This window comes from Euprymna scolopes, chromosome 2 (genome assembly GCF_053919585.1).
Source record: "Euprymna scolopes isolate OS-2025 chromosome 2, ASM5391958v1, whole genome shotgun sequence".
NCBI lineage: Eukaryota > Metazoa > Mollusca > Cephalopoda > Sepiida > Sepiolidae > Euprymna > Euprymna scolopes.
The window spans coordinates 18,476,907-18,498,881 of NC_136483.1; the positions used below are offsets into that span (position 1 = coordinate 18,476,907).

Below are 21,975 nucleotides of genomic sequence, written 5' to 3' on the forward strand. Positions count from 1 at the left end.
GTTTTTGTTGGAATATTTTGGATGGTATGAATCGGTCTATGCCTACAATTAAACATTCGGTCAGATTTGATACTATAGAGGACACATCCTTTTTAAACATGGAGTGCAGAGGTAGATCAGATATAAATGCATGGAAGCTATCCCAGTCAGGCTTAGAGTATCGATATATAGTACGGTGGAGAGGTACATCTGAAGACTTATTGTATTTCATTTTTATCTTAACTGATACAACTGTGTGCGGAGGATCCCAGGGGAGATAGAACGGAACATGAACATAGCGCAGGGGAAGTTGTGAGAAAAAGGTTTAGAAGGCTTGCATACTGACCAGTAGTATCGGGCACACGGATGGGTTCGTGAACAATCTGAGTGAGATCATAGGCAATGGCAAAATCATGACAGAACCTCCCCCCCTTTTTTGTTTTTTGGCATTCGTCTTTTAAATGTGAATGTTTGTAAATTTTTGCTTTTTTTTGCTATAATTTCCCCTATATTAAAATACAAAAATAAAGAAAAATCTATGATGTTCATACCCATGACAAAGTGAAAATATCATATTCCAAAAATCATGTGAACTGATCAGGTACTTTTATTTTTATAAAGAAAATCATTTTTTAGTGATTAATGGGAATTCATAGGCAACATAAATCTTGTATGATTATTGTTCAGTTATCTGCCTTTGTTTCTTGAATATTTTTTCAAAATTGCAGACAAGAAAGTCGCTCCTTTGTTACTTATAAAATTTGATTTTCTTATTTAAAAATATAACCACTTGATAAATTTACACGAGTTTTGGAATATATTTTCATTTTGTCATGGGTACATGATACAGATTTTTCTTTATTTTTGTTTTTTAATATCTGAATTCTGAACAAAAACCATTTTTTATTATTTAAAATATATGTATTTTTTTTAAAAATTTTCTTTTTAATGTAAAAATATCCTGTAAGTCCATTCTGAAATATTTTGTTTGGAAATGGTTTGTATTAGAATGATGTCAAATAAATGTTGTGTTAAAGCAGTAACTTTCAACTGTAAGACAACATGGACGACTGACATCTTTTTATTTCAAAGATTATCTTTTAAGATTATCTGTATTTTCGTTTATCTATTTAAAGGACACATCTTCCTGTCGGTTACCATGGTCGAGCATCTTCTGTGGTTATCTCCGGAACTCCAATCAGAAGGCCTAATGGGCAGACAAGACCTGATGAAAGTAAGTTATCAGTTGAAACTAAATTTATCGTCAAAGTTAACAGTATTTATCCAAACAAGATTGTTTGATCATCTGTTTGCGGAATTATTGTCAGATTATAACATTTGATGCAGAAACTCAAAATTCTGAGATACTTAGATCTAAAAAAACTTGAAATGACTCAATCAAAGGAAGCATATCTTATTCGTCATAAAAATGCGTGCTCTTAGCCAGAAAACCGAGAAGAACAGAATGAAGAGGTTGGTCCTATGAAATCTTTCTACTTTGCCGTTACTCTGGGGATGATAAAATGACATGGTCACATGATGTATGTTGAGGTCATCCAATGTCTTCTTCGTCACTTTAACATTTTTAAGCCCATTGTCTAGAGTGATGCCCCAAATCTGTGGAAAATTTCATCCAACAGATGTACCACCATTTCTGCCTTCTTATTAGGGACTGCAAAAGCCTCTGGCCAACCACTATGCATAATGTGCTGCTGCCATCGCGCACAGAAATCACTTTTTCCATAGCTACCAACGTAATAGATGCACTGTGACTAGAGCTGCTTTCAGGACTGCTAGCAACCGTTGTAAAAGAGTAATAAAAAATGCAAGAGAGCTATATGCTCAGTCCATTAAATCCAAAGTAGCTGAGCAGCAGCTTAATTCCCACCAGTTCTGGCAAATAGCAGAACGCAAATGAACAGAAGCATGCGTTCTATCCCAACCATCATCAATGGACCTGAGGTCATCTCGTCAGCATCAGACAAGTCCAAACTATTTTTCAAGAACTTTACAGCTAATTCTACCCGATGCAACAATGACCATCAACTCACTGTATTTCCTCCTATAAAAGACAACACACTATGCAACATACAAATATCTGTGTGTGAGGTCGCCAAGCTAATCAAGAACCTTGATTCCAGTAAAGCAACTGGCCCAGACAGCATTCCAATTATAGTGCTGAAAAAGCTTCAACCAGAACTTGCCTCCATACTTACAAAACTTTTTAAGCGTTGCCTTAAGGAGAAGTGCTTCCAAACACCCTGGAAACCTCATCAGTATGCCCTGTATTTAAGAATTCAGGTGATAAGTCATCTCCCTCTCAGTACAGACCAATAAGTCTCCTGTGTGTCATGAGTAAGTTACTGGAATCCATATTAACTAAAGAAGTAGTCAACCAGCTCAAACAAAATAAACTTCTTAGTGACATGCAATATGGTTTCCGTTCTGCCAGATCTACAGCAGATGTGCCACTGGTTATATCTCATAGGATTAGTGAATCTCTTGACAAAGGCTTCCTCTCTAGGACAATTGCTCTTGACATATCAAAAGCCTTTGATAAAGTATGGCATAAGGGCCTACTTCATAAGATTTCCAGCTACGGTATAACTGGAAATGTTTTCTCAATCATTAAATCATTTCTCTCTGAAAGGCTCATAAGAGTAGTGGTTGATGGGCAGAAATCAGAGGCCCTCAGTATTAATGCTGGAGTCCCTCAGGGGTCCATCCTGGCCCCAACTCTCTTCCTGATCTACATCAATGATCTCCCAAAACACATACTTAAATCATTTGTTGACATTTATGCTGATGACACGACCATCTATGGCAACACATCAAAGGCTGTAAATGACAAAGTTCTCTCTAATTCTCTCTCCTCTGATCTCGAGCATGTGGTACAGTGAGGGAAGAGGTGGCTGGTTACTTTTCATGCATCTAAAACCAAACTCCTATCTTTACATCATCAATGCTCTGATCCCTATCTGACATGAATAGAAATGGATGGCTCTCGACTAGGGAAAGCTCCATGTTTTGATAAGCTTCTGGGATTGTCCTTTACTCCTGATCTGAACTGGAACACGTACATCAAGTCTATTGTGAAGGTCGCTGGAAAAATGGGGTGGGATCCTTCTACCGCTCCAGAAGATATCTCACTACTGATGCAATTCTCTATCTATATAAAAGTCAAGTACCTCCAAGGATGGAGTACTGCTGCCATATCTGGGCAGGAGCTGGTAAAAACAGCCTATCCTGCCTTGACAGAATACAAAATAGGCTTCGTGGCTTAGTGGGGGATGCCCTTTTCTCTTCCCTGCAACCTCTCTCCCACAGGAGAGACGTTGCGAGCCTGTCTTTGTTTTAATCGTTTCTTCCATGGCAAGTGCTCGTCTAAGCTCCAATCCCTAGTCCCCCCTTGCTAATCTTTCATGAAAAACACCCATTTAGCTGAAACCACTGTCAAAGATTTTCCACACTCTTTATCTGTGGCAAAACCAAAATGTAGATTCCATGAACAAAGCTTCTTTCTTAGAAGTGCACGCCTGTGGAACTCTGTTCTGTTTGCCTGTTTCCCACCTAGCTACAACTTGGATGTCTTCAAGTCCAACATAAACAAATTCCTGATGGACCGCCCCCTTAAGTAAGACACTTTATCAAATCTCAACACTAACATACTGCACATGCAATAACTCATCCCCGAGTGGCTTCCGGGCCTTGATAAGTGGTGACCACCTTGTGAAAAAAAAAAAAGAAAAAAAGATTAATCAATAAGCCCCATTTGGACATCTATATGGAATCGGGCACTGAAATAAAAGAATTAACTGCAGTCTTTTCAAAGTTTTATATGATCAACTGAAGAAAAGCTAATAACTCCTACCTTGTGTGAAAGCAGGTAAATATGATGGACTTTCCAAAAGTAATGCCTCCTATTATTTTTTTTATTTTTCCTAAATGGATCATAGACGATTGTAAATTGCATTGTTATGATGACTGAACTTATGCATTTATGACCTGAAAGTTCATCTCATCTACAGATATTGACAATGTAAGATGCTAAGAAAGTAATGTGCATCAGAAGCAGAGATGCATCATTGAATTCCTCCATACAGAAAAATATTGAACTGATTAACATTCACCGGTGCCTGTTGAATGTCTATGAAGCCAATGCAGTTGATGTCAGCACAGTTAGATGGCTTTGTCGATTTCAGAGTGACGACAGAGATGTAAGTGACAAACTACCAACCCATTAATGGCAAAAGTGCATTGAGAATAGTGGTGACTATGTACAAAAATAAATTCCAGAGCACAAAAGGTTGCTCATTTTAAAGGTACCACTCCTGTCTTTGTAGCTCTTCAACTTTTTTTGATTAGAAAAATAGAATGCATTAAGATCAAAGTAAAGTATCTGTTCTTCAGATGCTGCACTTGAATTTCTTGTTCTCGCTCAGTGGAGGAGAAATTCTTCACAACTGAGACAATTTTTATTTTGTTCCTTTTTTCGTTAAAAATCGACCTTGGTGTCTAATTCTGTCTTGTGGGGAGGTATTGTTAATAGGAACTCTCATAAAGAAAAACAAAAAAGGGAGGCAATTCTCAAATTCTACTCACAAATATAAGGGGAGACAATTCTTAATCTTTATCACCAAATATAGGTGTATTATTTTTGCAGATGGAACTTTTATTTTTATGTATTTTTTTCTTTTTTTTTTTTTTTCAGCTCAACCTCCGAATTTTGGTCCTTGTCGTTTGATGGATATGGAATTGGAGATGGCTTTTTTTGTTGGAGGACCTTCGAACATGCTTGGTACCAATATCCCAATTCAAGAGAGTGAAGACCATATTTTTGGAATGGTCCTCATGAATGACTGGAGTGGTAGGTTGGCACTTGTTTACAACAAAATTAACGAATATAATGTCTTGTACAACAATGTTAACACTACAAAATAATAATATTTTTATTTATTTTGCTTAAACATTGATTCATTAGTCCACAATTGCAACTACTCTTCCGGTTTTTCAGATTTTGTAATTTATATATTTTTTTTAATTGATGAGTTCCTATTCTTTTGATGAGTAAGGGCAGAATAAAATAAAAAAATTGACATAATGATAACATGAATGATTCTGCACTACAAAACAGGTGCTGTCAAGAATTGAACCTTTTTAATTTGCCGAAATAAATAAATGGTAAGATGGACAACATCTTGAAATTTGTAATATAGACTTTTTTGTCATTTATTTGTATATGCTCTGTAGTAACATCGAGCTTCATAAATTAAGGATTGGTATGGACAAATGGTGAAATATAATTGAATAAGCATATTTTTCCCATAAACACACACAAGGCCACCATTCATCCATGTATGGAGTACTGTTGTCACATTTGGGCTGGTGCATCTGCTTCTTGTGTCTCATTCCTGGATAGGGTTCAAAAGAGAGTCACCAACCTGATAGGTCCGGAATTGTCATCTAGGCTTCAGTCTTTGTCCCATCGACGAAATGTTGCATCCTTTTGCTTGTTCTACAAGTATTTTAATGGTGAATGCTCTGATGAACTACAAGTATTTGTACCCCCTTAACGTGAATACCCCCGACAAACCTGACAAGCAGCTAAATCCCACTCCTTCACAGTAGAGATCCCTAAGTGTAAGAAAGCTTTCTACTCCAATAGTTTCTGTGTAATAAATTGCGAACAGACGGGCTTACCTGACAAACGCTCGAGGTGTGCACTCTGCAAAGCGGGCACGTCCAAAGAAAAATGGCAAGATGGTGGCGGCCGGTTAATATTGCCAAGTAATCACGCAAAATCTCGTGTTCTCTCGCACACACGAGAGTTCAGCTTAGCATAAAAACGGGTCACTGTGAGCAAGAAGGGAGAAGGAAAAACGTAGTCAAGACAAAGACGACGCTTCTGACGACTGAGAAGAAAAAAGAAGAAAAAGAGCAAGAAGTAGAAGAGGAAGAAGAGAACGATACATGAGAAGACGAGGTGTGTGCGGTTTTGAGTAAATCGAAACAGACAGAAAAAAAAACTCTGATTACAAGCTATCTCGGTTTTGGTATGGAGAAATTTGACATCAAATTAATTCCGGAATTCGATAGCTCCCCCACTGGTCCCTCAGTGGTCGAATGGCTGGAAAAGGCTGAGCGCGTTTGCCGGTTGTGCAAGATTAAAGATCCAGCTATGGTTATCCCATTGAGACTCACTAAAGGGGCTTATGCCGTGTACCAGCAGCTAGGGGAGGATCCGACCATAGAGCAGATTACACAAGCGCTATACGGGGCATTTGGTACAGACCCTTTTGTCGCCTGGAGGCAGTTTTCCGAACGCCGACTTGGGCCGGGGGGAGACAGTGGATGTCTACATGGCCGACTTGAAAAAGCTTGCCACTCCCTTCAGCGGTGCAAGCGATCGCATATTGGCATGCGCCTTTTTGTTGGGACTTCCGGATGAGGCAAGTCGACTGCTGCGAGCATCGTCAAGACTCACTGAGATTGGATTGGAGGAGTTATTGGCGAGAGCACGAAACATCTTGAAAGACGATCGAGAACTAGTCTCCGCAGCTGTTGACACTCTGGACTCGCCAATGAAGGGTCTACGATGCTATACCTGTCGTGGCCCCAACCACTTTTCCAGAGACTGCAAAAGCGGTACAAGGCGCACCCCTAAGTATGGAGCACGACAAGTAATACGGTGTCACCAATGAAATAAGCCAGGCCACATAGCGCGGAATTGTCCGGGAAACGGGCAAGGGGAGGACGCCGCAGCACTAGCACCCTCCCCAACGCGGCATTGAACAAAGCGCTGCCTGCAGTAACAGTTCAAGTTGATGGATGTGAACGTTCAGCGCTGGTTGACACCGGCTGTACCCAAACCCTTCTTCGAAAGGAATATTGCGCCACATGGAAGAAACGAAGGATCCCTGTACTTACTGTCGGCCAAGGCTCATTGGTGTGTTGTGGGGTCAGCGTTGTTCATATCAGCATTGGCAATGGCTCTCCGGTTGCTGTGACGGTGTTAGTGGTCGATGGGGAGCTGCTCGGATATGACCTTCTCCTTGGAATGTACGCTATCACACAGCTAGGCGGAATTACTGTGAACGGCGCCGGTGATGTGAGCTTCTCTCGACCAAACAAACAAATGTGTGCAGCAATCACTCTCGATGAGCCCGACTTCCATGCAGAATACGATAAGGGCACAAACACTTGAACAGCATCCTGGAAATGGGCAGGCGACCAGCCACCAGTGTCATTGCGGAATCGACTTACAGAGTATCCCCCTCCTGCGTGGCTTAGGGGGCAGTACGAGGCAGAACTTCAAGTGTGGCTGGATAATGGCTGGTTAGTTCCATACCCAGAGGATGAGCTCGGGCCCCCGCGGGGGCTAATTTCCCTGATGGCTGTCAGACAAGAGAACAAGCAGAAAGTTCGACCTGTTCTTGATTACCGGGAACTTAATGAATACGTTGACCCACACACTGCGGGGGCTGATGTCTGTGCTCATAAACTACGGGAGTGGCGGCGGCAGGGTGCGGAAGCAGCCATACTGGACTTGCGAAGAGCGTACTTGCAAATACGTGTTGAGAAATCGCTGTGGCCGTTCCAGACGGTGGTGATCAAAGGAACTCGCTATTGCTTGACCAGGCTAGGATTCGGCCTGAATGTAGCCCCTAACATCATGACAGCAATCATGCAGGCGATCCGGCATCAAGATGAAGCGGTGCAACATGCGACATCGTCGTATATAGACGACATTTTTGTCAATGAGAGCCTCCTGTCTTCCCAGGCGGTCAAAGAACACTTCGAGCACTTCGGATTGTCGTGCAAGGAGCCGGAGCGGCTACAGGACGGGGCGAAAGTGCTCGGACTGCAGGTGAGCGGAAGTGCAGATGGCCTTCAATGGGGAAGGAGTGGTGAAATCCCGGAAATCCCATCTACCATCACACGTCGGAGCACGTTTTCCATTTGCGGAAAATTGGTGGGTCACTTCCCTGTGTGTGGGTGGCTCCGAGTGGCTGTAGCGGCCATAAAGCGACGGGCAACTTCTATGTCAACTAGATGGGACGATGAGGTGCATGATCCTGCCCTGCGAAGCATGCTGGTGGAAGTTGTGGCCAGAGTGACCAATGATGACCCTGTACGGGGGAGCTGGTGCGTCGATGGGAGTGAATTTACAGTTTGGGTAGACGCCAGCTCACTTGCCCTTGGCGTTGCTCTGGCGGTCGACGGCCGGAGAATGACGCCAAGCATATAAACCTAGCTGAACTCGATGCTACACTGAAAGGAGTCAATCTAGCGCTTCAGTGGTAGGCTAGAATCCTTCACATCATCACGGATTCCACATGTGTGCATCGGTGGATGACCAATGCCTTGAATGGAAAAGCACGTCTGACAACGAAGGCGTCGGCCGAAATGTTGATCCGGAGGCGGCTTGCTACCCTAACCGAAACCACTAAGGAATACGACTTGGTCATAGATGTGACACTGGTGCAGTCCTGTTTGAATCAGGCGGATCGTCTGAGCAGAGTGCCACGCCGTTGGCTAGACCTGCCAAAAGAAGTGAACGAGTCAGCACCTGTAAATTGCGCTGCAGTGGGACATAGGCTCAGCCCGGAGCATATTAATGATGTCCATTGCCAAAGCGGGCACCCCGGTGTAAACCGAACGCTTTACTTCGCCAGATTGGTTGACCCCTCTTGTCTCGGAGGGCTGTGAAATCTGTTGTGGGAAGCTGCAACACCTGCCGATCGATCGACCCAGCACCTGTCCGGTGGAAGAAGGGAATACTCAGTGTGAAGCGTAATTGGAATAGGATTGCGATGGACATAAAGCACTACAACGGGAGGCATTTTTTGACGCTTATCGACTGTGGACCATCTAGGTTTTCATTGTGGCGGCCCCTTCGCCGGCAGGACGCGGCTGCCATTATCCATGAGTTGGAAGGTGTGTTCCTCGAGCGTGGCCCTCCTTCTGAGATACTCACCGACAATGGCCCCGCTTTTGTTAGTGAGCCGTTTAAACAGTTTGCAGATGGCTGGGGTGTCCATCTGCGTTTTCGGTGTGCCCATGTTCCCAGTGGAAACGGGATTATTGAGCGCAATCACAGAACTGTTAAGACAATCGCAGCGCGGAAGGGGTGTACGGTACCTGAAGCAGTCTATTGGTACAACGTCACCCCTAAGGACGATGTTTCACCCTCCACCGCGCCAGCCAACGCGCTACATACATACCGTGTCAGGGTGAGAGGTTTGGAGAGCAGCTCACTACCCGAACCGGAGCCACCACAAAAGAACATAAAAGAGGGAGATGTCGTCTGGGTTAAAAAAACCCGAGGCCAGTGCACGACTCGCTACGGAACCGGTCATGTCACTGAAGTGATCAGCCCGCAGGCGGTGCGAGTTGATGGAGTACCTCGTCATATTAAAGACTTAAGATCAGTATTCCAAACGCAGCTGCCGCTTGACGAAGATAGTGAAATTGAATCCGTGACCAGCGACCCATCATTCTGGTTCATGACGGCTTCAACGCACAGCGACACTGAGAGTGGTAGCCTTCAAAGTACTGACTCTCCTGCTGATGATGAAGACCCGGACAGTGATACTGCGATGCTCAGCTTTAGGTTCGCCGACCTTCGTGTCACGGAAGACAGCGCAGACGATGATGAAGCCCCGAATCCCCCTCTCCGAAGAAGCACTCGAAGAAAAAGGCCACCGCCTCCCTGCTCTTTCTGTGATAATGAGATCAGGGGGGAGTGTGTAATAAATTGCGAACAGACGGGCTTACCTGACAAACGCTCGAGGTGTGCACTCTGCAAAGCGGGCACGTCCAAAGAAAAATGGCAAGATGGCGGCGGCCGGTTAATATTGCCAAGTAATCACGCAAAATCTCGTGTTCTCTCGCACACACGAGAGTTCAGCTTAGCATAAAAACGGGTCACTGTGAGCAAGAAGGGAGAAGGAAAAACGTAGTCAAGACAAAGACGACGCTTCTGACGACTGAGAAGAAAAAAGAAGAAAAAGAGCAAGAAGTAGAAGAGGAAGAAGAGAACGATACATGAGAAGACGAGGTGTGTGCGGTTTTGAGTAGATCGAAACAGACAGAAAAAAAAACTCTGATTACAGTTTCTACTCCAGAACAGCTAGATTTTGAAACTCCGGGATACTGCTTTCCCAATTGTACTGACATGCAGAAGTTCAAGTGTAATGTGAACAGACATCTTGCTACTCATCTCCCTTAATTTTTTATTTTTTTTATATTATATTTTTACCCCAAACAAGGCACATTGCCACTTTGGTGTAGGGGGCTACTATCAGGGGCAAAAACTACTGGGGTACTATGTAGGGATTTGGGCAGCAAGATGTTGGTTCACGTTGCACTTGAACTTCTGCATGTCAGTACAGTTGGGGAAGCAGAGACCTGGAATGGAATTCCAGAGTCTAGCAGTTCTGGGTAAGAAACTACTGGAGTAGAAAGATCTTTTACATCTAGGAATCTCTACTGTGTGGGGGTGGAATTTAGCTGCCTGTCGGGTTTGTCGAGGGTGTCTACATCGTGGGGGCACAAGTGTCTGCAGTTCGCCAGAGCATTCACCACTAAAATACTTGTAGAACAGGCAGAGTGATGCAACGTATCGTCGATGGGACAGAGGCTGAAGCTTAGATGCCAGTTCAGAGCCTATCAGATTGGCGACTCTCTTTTGAACCTTGTCTAGGAGTGAGACTAGTAGCAGATGCACCAGCCCAAATGTGACAGCAATACTCCATACATGGGCGAATGGTGGCCTTATAGAGGTACAGGATACTTTCGGGTGTTAGTAGTTTTCTAGCACGGTAGAGAGAACATACCTTCTTCGCAACAGCCCTGGCAATGCTTTCAATGTAATTGTTCCAACTCCTGTTTCCTGTGAACGTTAGGCCAAGCAGTTTGAAAGATGTACTCTCAGATAAAGAGTCACTGGCCATTGCTATTGGTGGCAGAGAAGGTTTCTTGTAATTATTGAAGGAAACCAGTTTAGTCTTGGCAAGCATTGAATGTGACCATCCATGTTTGTCCCCATTCCACTACAGATGGGAGGTCATCCTCTAGTGTTTTTGCCATTTCTTTAGATCTGTGTTCATTTGTTTTCCTCTCATGCCTGTTATAGAGTGTGGTGTCATCAGCATATATACCCATCTCAGAGGAAATTTTGTCGGTGAGGTCATTTATGAATATCAGGAACAGTAGAGGTCCAAGGATAGACCCCTGAGGCACTCCTGCATTTATATCATATTGTTTAGATGTACGACTGTCAAGGACAACCTGCATTTTTCTCTTATCTAAGAAGGATATAATATCCCTTCAACTTATGTCCCCAATAGTAGCCCTCTACTTCAAAGTGGCCTGTATCTTTGTACTTTGAATATATATATATATATATATATATATATTGTTAGTAAAGCTTGTGTATTTATAGGTTTTAAACTATAGATAAGTAATCGTCCACTCTCATCCAAGTTCACACTCTATGGTCTGAGAGCAGTTCAAATCTGTTGCCAAGGTCGCTGGAAAAATGGTGGATGGTGGGATCCTTTTATCGATTCAGTAGATATCTCCCTGCTGATGCAATTCTCTACTTATATAAGAGCCAGGTACGTCCAAGGATGGAGTATTGCTGTCATATCTGGGCAGGAGCTACCAGAAAGACCTTATCCTCTTTTGACAGATTTCAGAATAGACTTTGTAGCCTAGTGGGGGATGCCCTTTTCTCTTCCCTGCAACCTCTTTCTCATAGAAGAGATATTGCAAGCCTGTCTCTGTTTTATCGTTATTTTCATTGCAAATGCTCTTCTGAGCTCCAATCTATGGTCCCTCGCCAAACATTCATGAGAAACACTCATCTAGCTGAAAACACTATCAATAATTTCCCCCACTCTTTATCTGTATCTAAACCTAAACGTAGATTCCATGAACAAAGCTTTTTTCTTAGAACTGCACACTTGTGGAATTCTCTTCTGTTTACCTGCTTTCCAGCTAACTACAATATGGTCATCTTCAAGTCCAATGTAAACAAGTTCTTGATGAGCCGTTCGCTTTAAGCAATCCAATTTACCTAATTTACACTTCTGATGATTACTATGATATTGTTCTTTTGACCACTGTACACTCTTTAACTCTTATCCTCGAGTGGCCTCTGGGCCTTGATAAATGGTGATTCCTTTGTAAAAAAAAATAAAAAAATTAGTATAGATTTGTGATATGTTATCATATTTCATTTGTCTTATATTTTATCATTTCTTCTCTCTTCAGCTCGTGATATCCAGAAATGGGAATATGTTCCTCTTGGACCATTCCTGGCCAAAAATATGGGCACATCCATTTCACCATGGATCGTGACAATGGATGCTTTAAAACCATTTATTACGGAGAACATGAAACAGGTGAGTAGCTTCATTAGTTGAAGCATGAAATTTATTGTGTTTATCATATGACCCTTAAACTATATCTGGAGCTGAAGCCCCAATTTAGTAGGTTTGAGGAGTCCCTCCTTAATTCCTGCTACTCTCAGGTCCCAGACTGACCGTACCTATTAAGGTCCCATCTATGGGTTCAATATAATCTATCCTTCACAAAAGATATGCAAACACAAACATTAAACAAAACATTTGTACACAATTCATTTACAATATATAACTGTTATATTACCTCCTGTCACAAATCCCAACTAAATAAAATGTGTGTGTTCTCATCATTACAAGCACAAATCATAACAGCACAATTCAACCCTACTTGTGTCTTCACAGTAAAGATCCCCAGATGTAAGAAAGTCTTCTACTCTATTAGTTTCTTCCCTAAAACTGCTAGACTTGGGAATTCCTTTCCGGTTTCCTGCTTTCCCGACTGTACTGACATGCAGAAGTTCAAGTGTAATGTAAACAGACATCTTGCTGCTCAACTCCCTACATAGTATCCCTATTGTGCCTTGTTTGGGGTGAAAATGCAATAAAACAACAAAAAAAAAGACAAGCAAAGATTAAAAAAAAAAAACGTGGGTGGTGACAGTGACTAGTAAGTGCGTCCGACATGAGATGGTCGTGTGGCCCCATAAGGGATTGGAATTTTGTTAACTACATGACAGACAAGAGGAACTGTAAAAAACAAGGTGCAGACATGGTTTGGAAAGTACCATTAATAAATGCCTTTTATTAAAACTGAAAAATGCTGACTCGAATTTCTTTCCTTTGTTTCTTTGTAAGACTTCCACAACGTCGGGTCTGTGTTAACATGTAACGACAACGCTTCATGAGCAAACAATCTAAAAACGTATTTGAAGATATGAAATGTAAACACTTGGCATTAAATAATCTGGAGAAAGTTAATTTACTATTAATTATTCTAATTATTGTTTACTAGCTATGTAAAAATATTGGAAGTTTTTTAGGTTTAGTTCTGATGAAATCTGGGTAGTGTAAGGGCTGTGTGCAAGACAAGGAGACTTTGATGGTATGGTTACATTGGAAGAATGGATTTTTGGATTAACAGATGTAGAACAGTTGAGGGAGCGGGTTCAGTTCACAGGGGAAGGTTAAGAAAAACAAGGAAGGAAGTCATAAGAACGGATTTGAGAGAAAGAGGGATAGATAAAGACCTGTCCAGAGATAGGTTAGTTTAGAATCAGTTACTAAAAAACCATCCAACACATGTCAGCATGTGAAACGGACATTAAACCAATTATTAAACTCATTATTATTATGTAGAAGTATTATTATTCTTTATTATATGGAATGAGTGACATGTTTGTGTATGGCACAATCACGTTGACGTACACCGGTTCTTGCCAGATCACCGAAATTAAGCAACGTTGAGCCTGGCCGTTACCAGATGTTTGACCATTTGGGAAGGCTAGGCGCTGTATGTACTTTCTGGGAAGGTTGGACGTGGGGCCAGCACCCTCACCCTTCAAAAAGAATTCCTCGCTACAAAAGCATCTACAAAAAGTTTTAGATGGCCTATGCCCCTCCAGGGGCTCAAGGGCTATGGATGGATGGCTGACGGACATGTTTGTGGCATGTACAGATGATGCTGTAAAAAAAAATCCCCTCTCTCTAAATGCTTAAAGATTAAAAAGTATTAAATAGTGGTTAAATCGACATAGTAAGAGAAATATATGGATAGCTAAGAGATAGATGTTCAGTTAATTATAAATTACGTTCAATTAGAACAATTCAAATAGTTTTTTTTTTTTTTTACATAACTCTATCTCAGAACTTAAGTATATTTTAGCATGTATTTTGTATTATTTTAAGTATAAAAGGAAAAAATCATTAAGGAAACAAATACAAAGGAGGAAGTCATCTACCTGACGTCATAAGAGATCTTGAGTATTGCAACATCACATTTAGTGTAAAGAATAGATTTTTCCGAAAAGACATTGTGGAGCAAATTATATGGGGAAGCAGCATGGTTACATGGGATAATTGACTGAATAATTTTGATATTGCAATACCCAGGATCTCTTATGACGTCAGGGTGATGACTTCTAGCCTTTGCATTTTATAATGAATGTTTAGTATTACTAAGAAAAGTAATTCAAGAAAGATTCCGTACTTAGCTTAGCATATTTTATATTGTAATTTAGCAATAAAAAAGTTTTAGAATTGAAACAAATATTTCCATGAAATATAAAATTTTAAAATAAAAGTCCTGTTGTGTATCTGTTTTTACAAGTCCTTTAATGGAATGTGCTCTGAACTCATAGCACTTGTGTCCCCTTTGACGTACATACTCCTGACTAACCTGAAAAGCAACAAAATCCTCCTTCACTAGCTAGAAAACCTTTTACTCTAATAATTTTTTCCCTTGGACTGTTAATCTTTAGAAATTCCTTCCCTCTTTTCTGCTTCCTTGACTGTACTAACTTGCAGAAGCTTAAATGTAATGTGTGAACAAACATCTCGCTGCTCAACTCATACAGTCCCCTGTTAAACACAAACTCAAATAATAGCGCCTTACATTTCAAGTGACAATATACCTTGTTTGAGGGCGAAAAAGAGTAAAAAAAGAAAAGAAACCCCTCACTATTTGATGTAAAGACTACATTAAAAATCCTTAACTTTTTTCTTAATCAACCTAACAGCATATCTATACATTTAACCATACATTTAAAATTTGAGAGGATTTGCTCTAGAAAATTTTCTATTTTAATTTCTAATCTTTTGTATTAAAATTCCCATTATGTAAATGAAACATTGACTAAATATTAAATGTCAGAATCTTTGCATCTGGATGAGTTCATGATTACAAATGAGGAGTAACAGGTGATAATGGTCATACTAATATAAGAATGAACATATAATTATACAAATGGATTATCGGCCTCGTTTTGAAATCTATCCTCAATGCAACATTTTCTTTTCTCCTACAGGAACCAACCCCTTTGTCTTACTTGCAGCACAGCGATAATTATAACTTTGATATCAACTTGAATGTCTTCCTCAAAGGTAAAATTTTCTCATCGTTTAACTCTCAAACCCAACATTTTCTGGGAACAATAACTTGAAGCTTTATGTAATACTTTTTTTATCAGATATGTCATATTTTATCTAGGTATTTTTTTATTTTTCATTTCTTTAATTTTTTTAGTTTACAGATGAATTTTTTCAATCATTGTAAACTTGTAGGTCCCCAAATGAAAGCAACAAAGCTCTGTGGTTGCTTACAAAGGTTAGGAAGATTTGGTTTAGAATATACAAAGTAATACTGGTTGCCACCGTCACCTCCCCACTGCTGCTGCTGATAATACTGCTACTAATAAACACTTATAAGTTCCAAATCCTATTGAACAGAATTGCAACAAATTTAGCATGAAGAACTTTTTACATAATGTGTGCTATAGGATAGGCTTCAAAACTATTAGTCAGGATTCTTTTAAAGAATAATTCTTGGTCTTAAATAACTTCCAAACTTTTTATATGGCATCAGACAAACCAAATCAAGTGTAATCTCGTGACAGTGTATATAATTCTACTATCTGCTGAGACATTGCATGAATGAATTTATTTTATTATTTAATTAAACTTTAATTTTTCTTCAGTTCCTGAAATTACTGATCCTGTATTGGTTTCCAAGTCCAATTTTAAGGTGAGAAAATTATTTACACCTTGCATTGTCATAAAGGATTTCTGTATAATCCAATCTATACTCTATTTGTGTAGTCTCTGGCTGGGAATGTAGTGGAAAGCCTTATACCAAGATCATGTGTAATGGTGGGATAATTTTGTATTAGTGTTTTGCAATAATATGGGGTTGGGGATTTGTTCCGGACATATCTGTAAACATAAATAACAATGCTTTATTTTATCTTTAACTTAAAAATAAAAAAGTAATGTATTGGATGGGATCATATCTGGGCATTTTCTGTTGTGTCTGCTAGTCATCTACAAAGCTAACATTTTAAAATTAGATGTAATGTGAATATGCAAAATACGTTATTAAAACAAATGTACATTTATATTTTTTCATGCATTATTGTTATTGTTCGTGTTAGAATTAAAAAAAAAAGTCATCCTTTTATTTCTTAACTTTTAAATGTTTTTGTTTATGTTCAAGTATATGTATTGGACCATGAAACAGCAGTTAGCCCATCATACCATCACTGGTTGCAATGTCAACTCTGGAGATCTCATGGGATCAGGAACCATTAGTGGAACAGTAAGTGATATTTGTTTTCTTTTTTCTTTTTGTTTTTCTAATTTTGATTTTTCAATAAATTTTAGTTGATATGGAAGAAAATAGACTTTTTAGCCTTTAAAAATGGGAAAAATTAGAATGAGTGCTTTATGCCAAATTAATAGTTAAATATTAAATTTGTGTTCATTTTTTCATTAAATATGAAGCTCTACTATTTCCTAATTAATGGATACCATAACACTTCGTTCACTGCACCTTATTATAACAAAGCTCCATACAAACTTTCAACCAGATTGGCTCAGTAGTTTCTGGCAAAATGTAAATGTGGTATTGTGATAACTAATCCCTATTAATTCCTAAAAAGTGAAATGGACAGACAGACAAAGAGAAACATAATATTAATCATGTGAATCTTTTTTTTTTTTCATTGTTTTAAGCCGATTTCTTTTGACGTCCAGAAATAATTTCTCTCTCTCTCTCCTTTCTCCCCATTCCTCTATCTCTTTTCCTCTCCCTTTGTCTCTTCTCTCCTTCTCTTTTCTTTTTCATAAACATCAATCTGGTAAAAGGCTGCCTGCTCTGAACGTTCTATTATTGCACATTATGCCCAAAAGTGATCTATGAAGTTTCCTTGGCGACCCTAGTTTGCCAAAACTTGTATAGTAAACTTTTTATTTTAAGATATATTTTTAAATAAGATGTTCATTTTATATTTAAAATAGTTTTTTTTTCTTAACAGATAAAAATGCTCAAAAATGCTCCTTGCAATATCCATATTTTTACCTAACAAAACAATGTAAAAAAAATAAATTTTTATTCATAAATCCATGTGAGAGAAATGAAGTACCTGTATTGTATCTGGATTGCTTCCATAATCACGTATGCAAATTTATTTTATGAACAAAGAAAGGGGAGGCTTAATCTTAATCTGCTGATAAAGAAAAAATAATTACAAATAAAAATTTAATTTTTATGGGCAAAGAATAGGAGGCTTAATCTGAATAATTCATCATCATTGTCGTCTTGCATGAATCCGAAGATTCTATTGTTGGCATTAGTTTCCCTAATATTTTTTGAGTTAGTATTCTTTCAGGGATTACAGGAGGGACCACGTGAAGGTTTCTAACATCTTAAGTAAAAGTGATTTTTGTAGAATGAACTGGATTTGAACTTGGGACAGCTTGGTCGTCAGTCCGTGTCGTTAACTACCATCATTTCTCGTATTGATTGTTAATAAGAATAAATAATCTAATCATTCAAAGATACAAAAAAATTCACTTGTTCATATTTTTGTGACTAAAATAGGAATTAATCTACAAGTATACAGATAATGTACTTGCAGATAGAGAGAGCGGATTATTTTTTATTTATTTATTTTTTTTACGTCTTTTATAAAATTTTTATTTTTTTTGACAAAAAATAAATTATTATTTACCAAGGCAACGACGGGTAGCTAGTAATTAAATAAATAAAAACTACTTAAGCAACTAAACTGCAGAAAATGGAAAGGAACTCAACTCCTGCAGTTTTGATTAATTTCGAATAAGAATTACCTCCCCTGACTATAAATAGTTCGAATTGAGGCTGAAGGCAGCTATATTGAATAGATGTCAGCTCTACTACATAATCAAGTTATCTGCATTGATTTTTTCAATAAAAGTTTTAAAATAAAGCTGTATGTTGTTTTTTAGGGTGACAAATTTATCGTTCCACCCTGTATTATAAAAATGAACTGTACCAGGACGGGGTGGGTGGGGAGTGGGGGAAGATTAATTATCCAAGCTAACAGTTTTAAACCATGTTTATATTCCTTTACGAAAATTAAAATAAAGCTATAATAGTACCTAAACCTTATGTCTAGAATCATTATTTTGATTTAAATAATTTATTTAAATGCATTACTTGATTGAAGAAAATACCCCAAAATTAAAGGGTCTTAGGAAGAATGAAAATTGAGAAAATCTAGCTTCATTTGTGTCTAATGATTAATTTAATGCAAATCTGAAATATTTGAAAATGGGACTCACATTATGCCATCTTTTCAAATACTCCAAAGAAACTGAAATTTGGGGAATATTTATTAATTTCCCCCCCAACAAAAATAAAATAAATTATATATCTGCCAATTACTTTTATTTTGTGTAATCTTCCATCTTCAAACTTGAAAAAATTGATACCTACCTTTGCAGATTGTCCTAACGAGATCAATTTTTTTTTTTTTTTTTTTTTTTTTTTTAAGAATTCCCAGACTTTTTATTTTAATGAGATTTTAACCATAGTTAAATTACAATCGAAAAAATGCGAGTATGAAAAGTAATATGGTTTAAGCTTAAACATAGAAAAGTAAAGGACTAGTTGTTAAAACTGGAAAAGAAAAGGACAAGATATTCTAGTAAAAAATATAATAAATTTATAACTTAAAATATTACAGCATTAAGAATTGATTATATCATGTTATAAATTAAATTAAAAAAAAAATTCCTAATGCTGCAATATTTTAAATTATAAATTTATTATATTTTTTACTAGAATATCTTGTTCTTTTCTTTTCCAGTTTTAACAACTAGTCTTTTACTTTTACATGTTTAAGCTTAAACCATATTACTTTTCATGCTCGCATTTTTCTATTGTAATCCATGATTTTTCTAGGCTTCCAATAAATTCACTTGTTCTTTGTTTAATTTCAGTCTTATTTTTTTGCCTCCATAAACATAACATACACATATGTAATAACAATATACGGCATTCGTCTGCTTTCCATAAAATCCCCCCAATTATCTCCCTTTCAGTCTTTCAGTTTCACTTGTTACTTTTCTTTTCGTGAGAGCGGTGAATTGGTAGCAACAGTAATGGCCTTCAGGACAAGATCAAAGTGTAGTATCTGTTCTTCAGATGCTGCACTTCAATTTTTTGTTCTCTGTCAGTGGAGGAGAAATCCTTCACGACTGAGACAATTTTTATTTTTGTTCCTTTTCTCCACATTAAAAACTGACCCTGGTGTCTAACTCTGTCCTGTGGGGAGGCATTGTAAATAGGAACAGTAGTCACTGAAGTGACATGGTTGCTATGGAAACAAGTCATAAAAAACGTCGCTCACCTCCTTACATTTTTTTTTTACAATTTTGAATATCAGTAAATTCATCATAACTTTTGTTTTACTGAACGAAAATTGAAAAATTTTTTTCACAATATAGCTGAAAAGGTGATCTATAAACTATAATAATTGTTTGAAATTTGGTTAAAAAATGAGTGAGCGGTGAAGCTTTAAAGCAGTTCTAAAAGACTAAAACTGCCATTTAACCATATATTCAAACATTACAGTGTTTAAATGAATACACAATGAAACAAATTTTTAAAATATTTATCAAATTTTGACTATTTTAAAACATTTCAATTGATCGGAAATTTAAAGTTCAGAAATGATAATTTAGATTATTGAAACTTCTGTTTTTTATGAGCAAAGATTTTGAATAACTTCTAACTTGGGAATTTGTATGCAATTTCTAATCTTATTTTTCCTTTATACATATGATACTAAGATTGTGATAAAAATGACTTAAGTCTGTTGCTCATGGATAAAATATGAGGCTTGGTTTTAAATTCCATAAAAATTCTTCAGTTATACAAGAAACTTGAATGTCATATGGGCCGAAATGTATAAATAACATTAAAGATTCAAACAGCAATCTGAATAATCTAAAATGAAAGACATTCTAATAGTTTTAACTCTACAAAATTAAAACCTTTTCCAGTCCATAACTTCAGTTGTGTGAGTTCTAATTCCACAAATGTTTGCATTGTTTTGAATTTTATTCAGCTATTTTGATCTGTCACACTTTAGTTTGAAATAACATTTTCATCACTAAATGTGCACATTAAATGGATGTGTTTTAAAAAAAATATTCAGTTCTTGTTCAGAATTTTCCCTATATTAAAAAACAAAAATATGGAAACATTTGTACAGTGGGGATTAAACAAAAATGTCATATTCCAAAAATAATGTAAATTGGTCAACTAATAATAAATAACAAAATCAAGTTTTATGAGTATTTGAGAAGTGACTGTATTGGCTGCCATTTTGAAAAATATGTATTTCAAGAAACAAAGGGAGGTAAATCAACAATAATGGATACTAGATTTATCTATGAATTCCCATCAATTGCTTAAAAATGATTTTCTTTATAAAAATAAAACTACTCGATCAATTTACATGATTTTCGGAGTATATTTTCGTTTTGTCGCAAGTATGTACATCATACAGAATTTTCATTATTTTAATTTTTTGATATAGAAGTAATTCTGGACAGGCATCACATTTTTTATTCTTAAGCTTATCTAATGTTCTTCATCCACAGACTCCTGATTCTTTTGGTTCCATGTTGGAACTTTGTTGGAAAGGAACAAAACCTGTGGAGCTTGGAAATGGCGTAACCCGAAAATTCTTGCAAGATGGAGATGAAGTAATTATGAAAGGTAAATAAATACAAAGAATTTTCTTTTTATTGTTTTATTTTTTTTTTGTTTCTGATGTTAATTAGAAAGGACTTAGGTTTTTTCAATATTTGTATGTTGTTCAATTTTTGCTTTTTTTAAAAATTGATTGATTAATTTTTCACAAAATTTTACATGAAGTGTATGACTATGAGCATGGAAAATTAACTGGGAAGTTTTTCATGAAACATTTAGTTTTATTTAATTTTTGGACGAGTGTTTACATCTTCAATTTCAGATGATTTCACCTTTAGTGTTTGTGCTGAACTCTAGGACCATCATAGAATTTTGAATGCAATTCTTTATTAAGAAACCTGAAAATACACGGCTCACATCCCACTCATTATGCCTTTTGACATCGTGTCAGTTTATTTGTTAAATCATCTTGACTTTGTGCAGGGTTGAACTGAAAACCTCAAAATAATGCACAAAAATTAAAAATAACAATCGAAATTATGCACCCCAAAAGATAGACAAAATTCTGATTTGTTCTCAAAGAATATAAAATGGCTAAAAATGGCATTTTTTTTTCTTTGAAAATCCAAGATTTCTATAATTTATTTTTTCATCAAAACCTACCAAAAGTTAGGGTTAATGATTTGCATGAAACAATTACAAGAAATTCTGGTTGCTCACACATATTTGGAGGATTGAAAAAAAAAAGAATTCCTCCAATTTGACATGAATTTCCCTTTATTCACAAATATATATCTCTTTTTCACCCAAGCAAAAATGTTTGCATTATTAAAATAGTTGTAAAGGGAGACAACTTATGTTTTATTTATTCGATATTAGTGCTTTGCATGGGGGAGGCAATTCGTGCTTTACTTGCTCAATAGTAAATCC

At 37.6% G+C, this 21,975-nt stretch overlaps 1 protein-coding gene across 1 annotated transcript in view; it reads left to right on the forward strand.

The window, feature by feature from the left end:
- The window catches only part of LOC145289458 (fumarylacetoacetase-like), a 54,736-nt gene that overhangs the window by 31,003 nt on the left and 1,758 nt on the right, over window positions 1-21,975 (forward strand). The window contains exons 6-12 of the mRNA XM_080136414.1: window positions 1,116-1,213; window positions 4,691-4,846; window positions 12,259-12,389; window positions 15,374-15,449; window positions 16,043-16,089; window positions 16,558-16,659; window positions 20,994-21,111. Coding sequence (XP_079992540.1) covers window positions 1,116-1,213; window positions 4,691-4,846; window positions 12,259-12,389; window positions 15,374-15,449; window positions 16,043-16,089; window positions 16,558-16,659; window positions 20,994-21,111 — 728 coding nt within the window. The remainder of the gene's footprint in view (window positions 1-1,115; window positions 1,214-4,690; window positions 4,847-12,258; window positions 12,390-15,373; window positions 15,450-16,042; window positions 16,090-16,557; window positions 16,660-20,993; window positions 21,112-21,975) is intronic.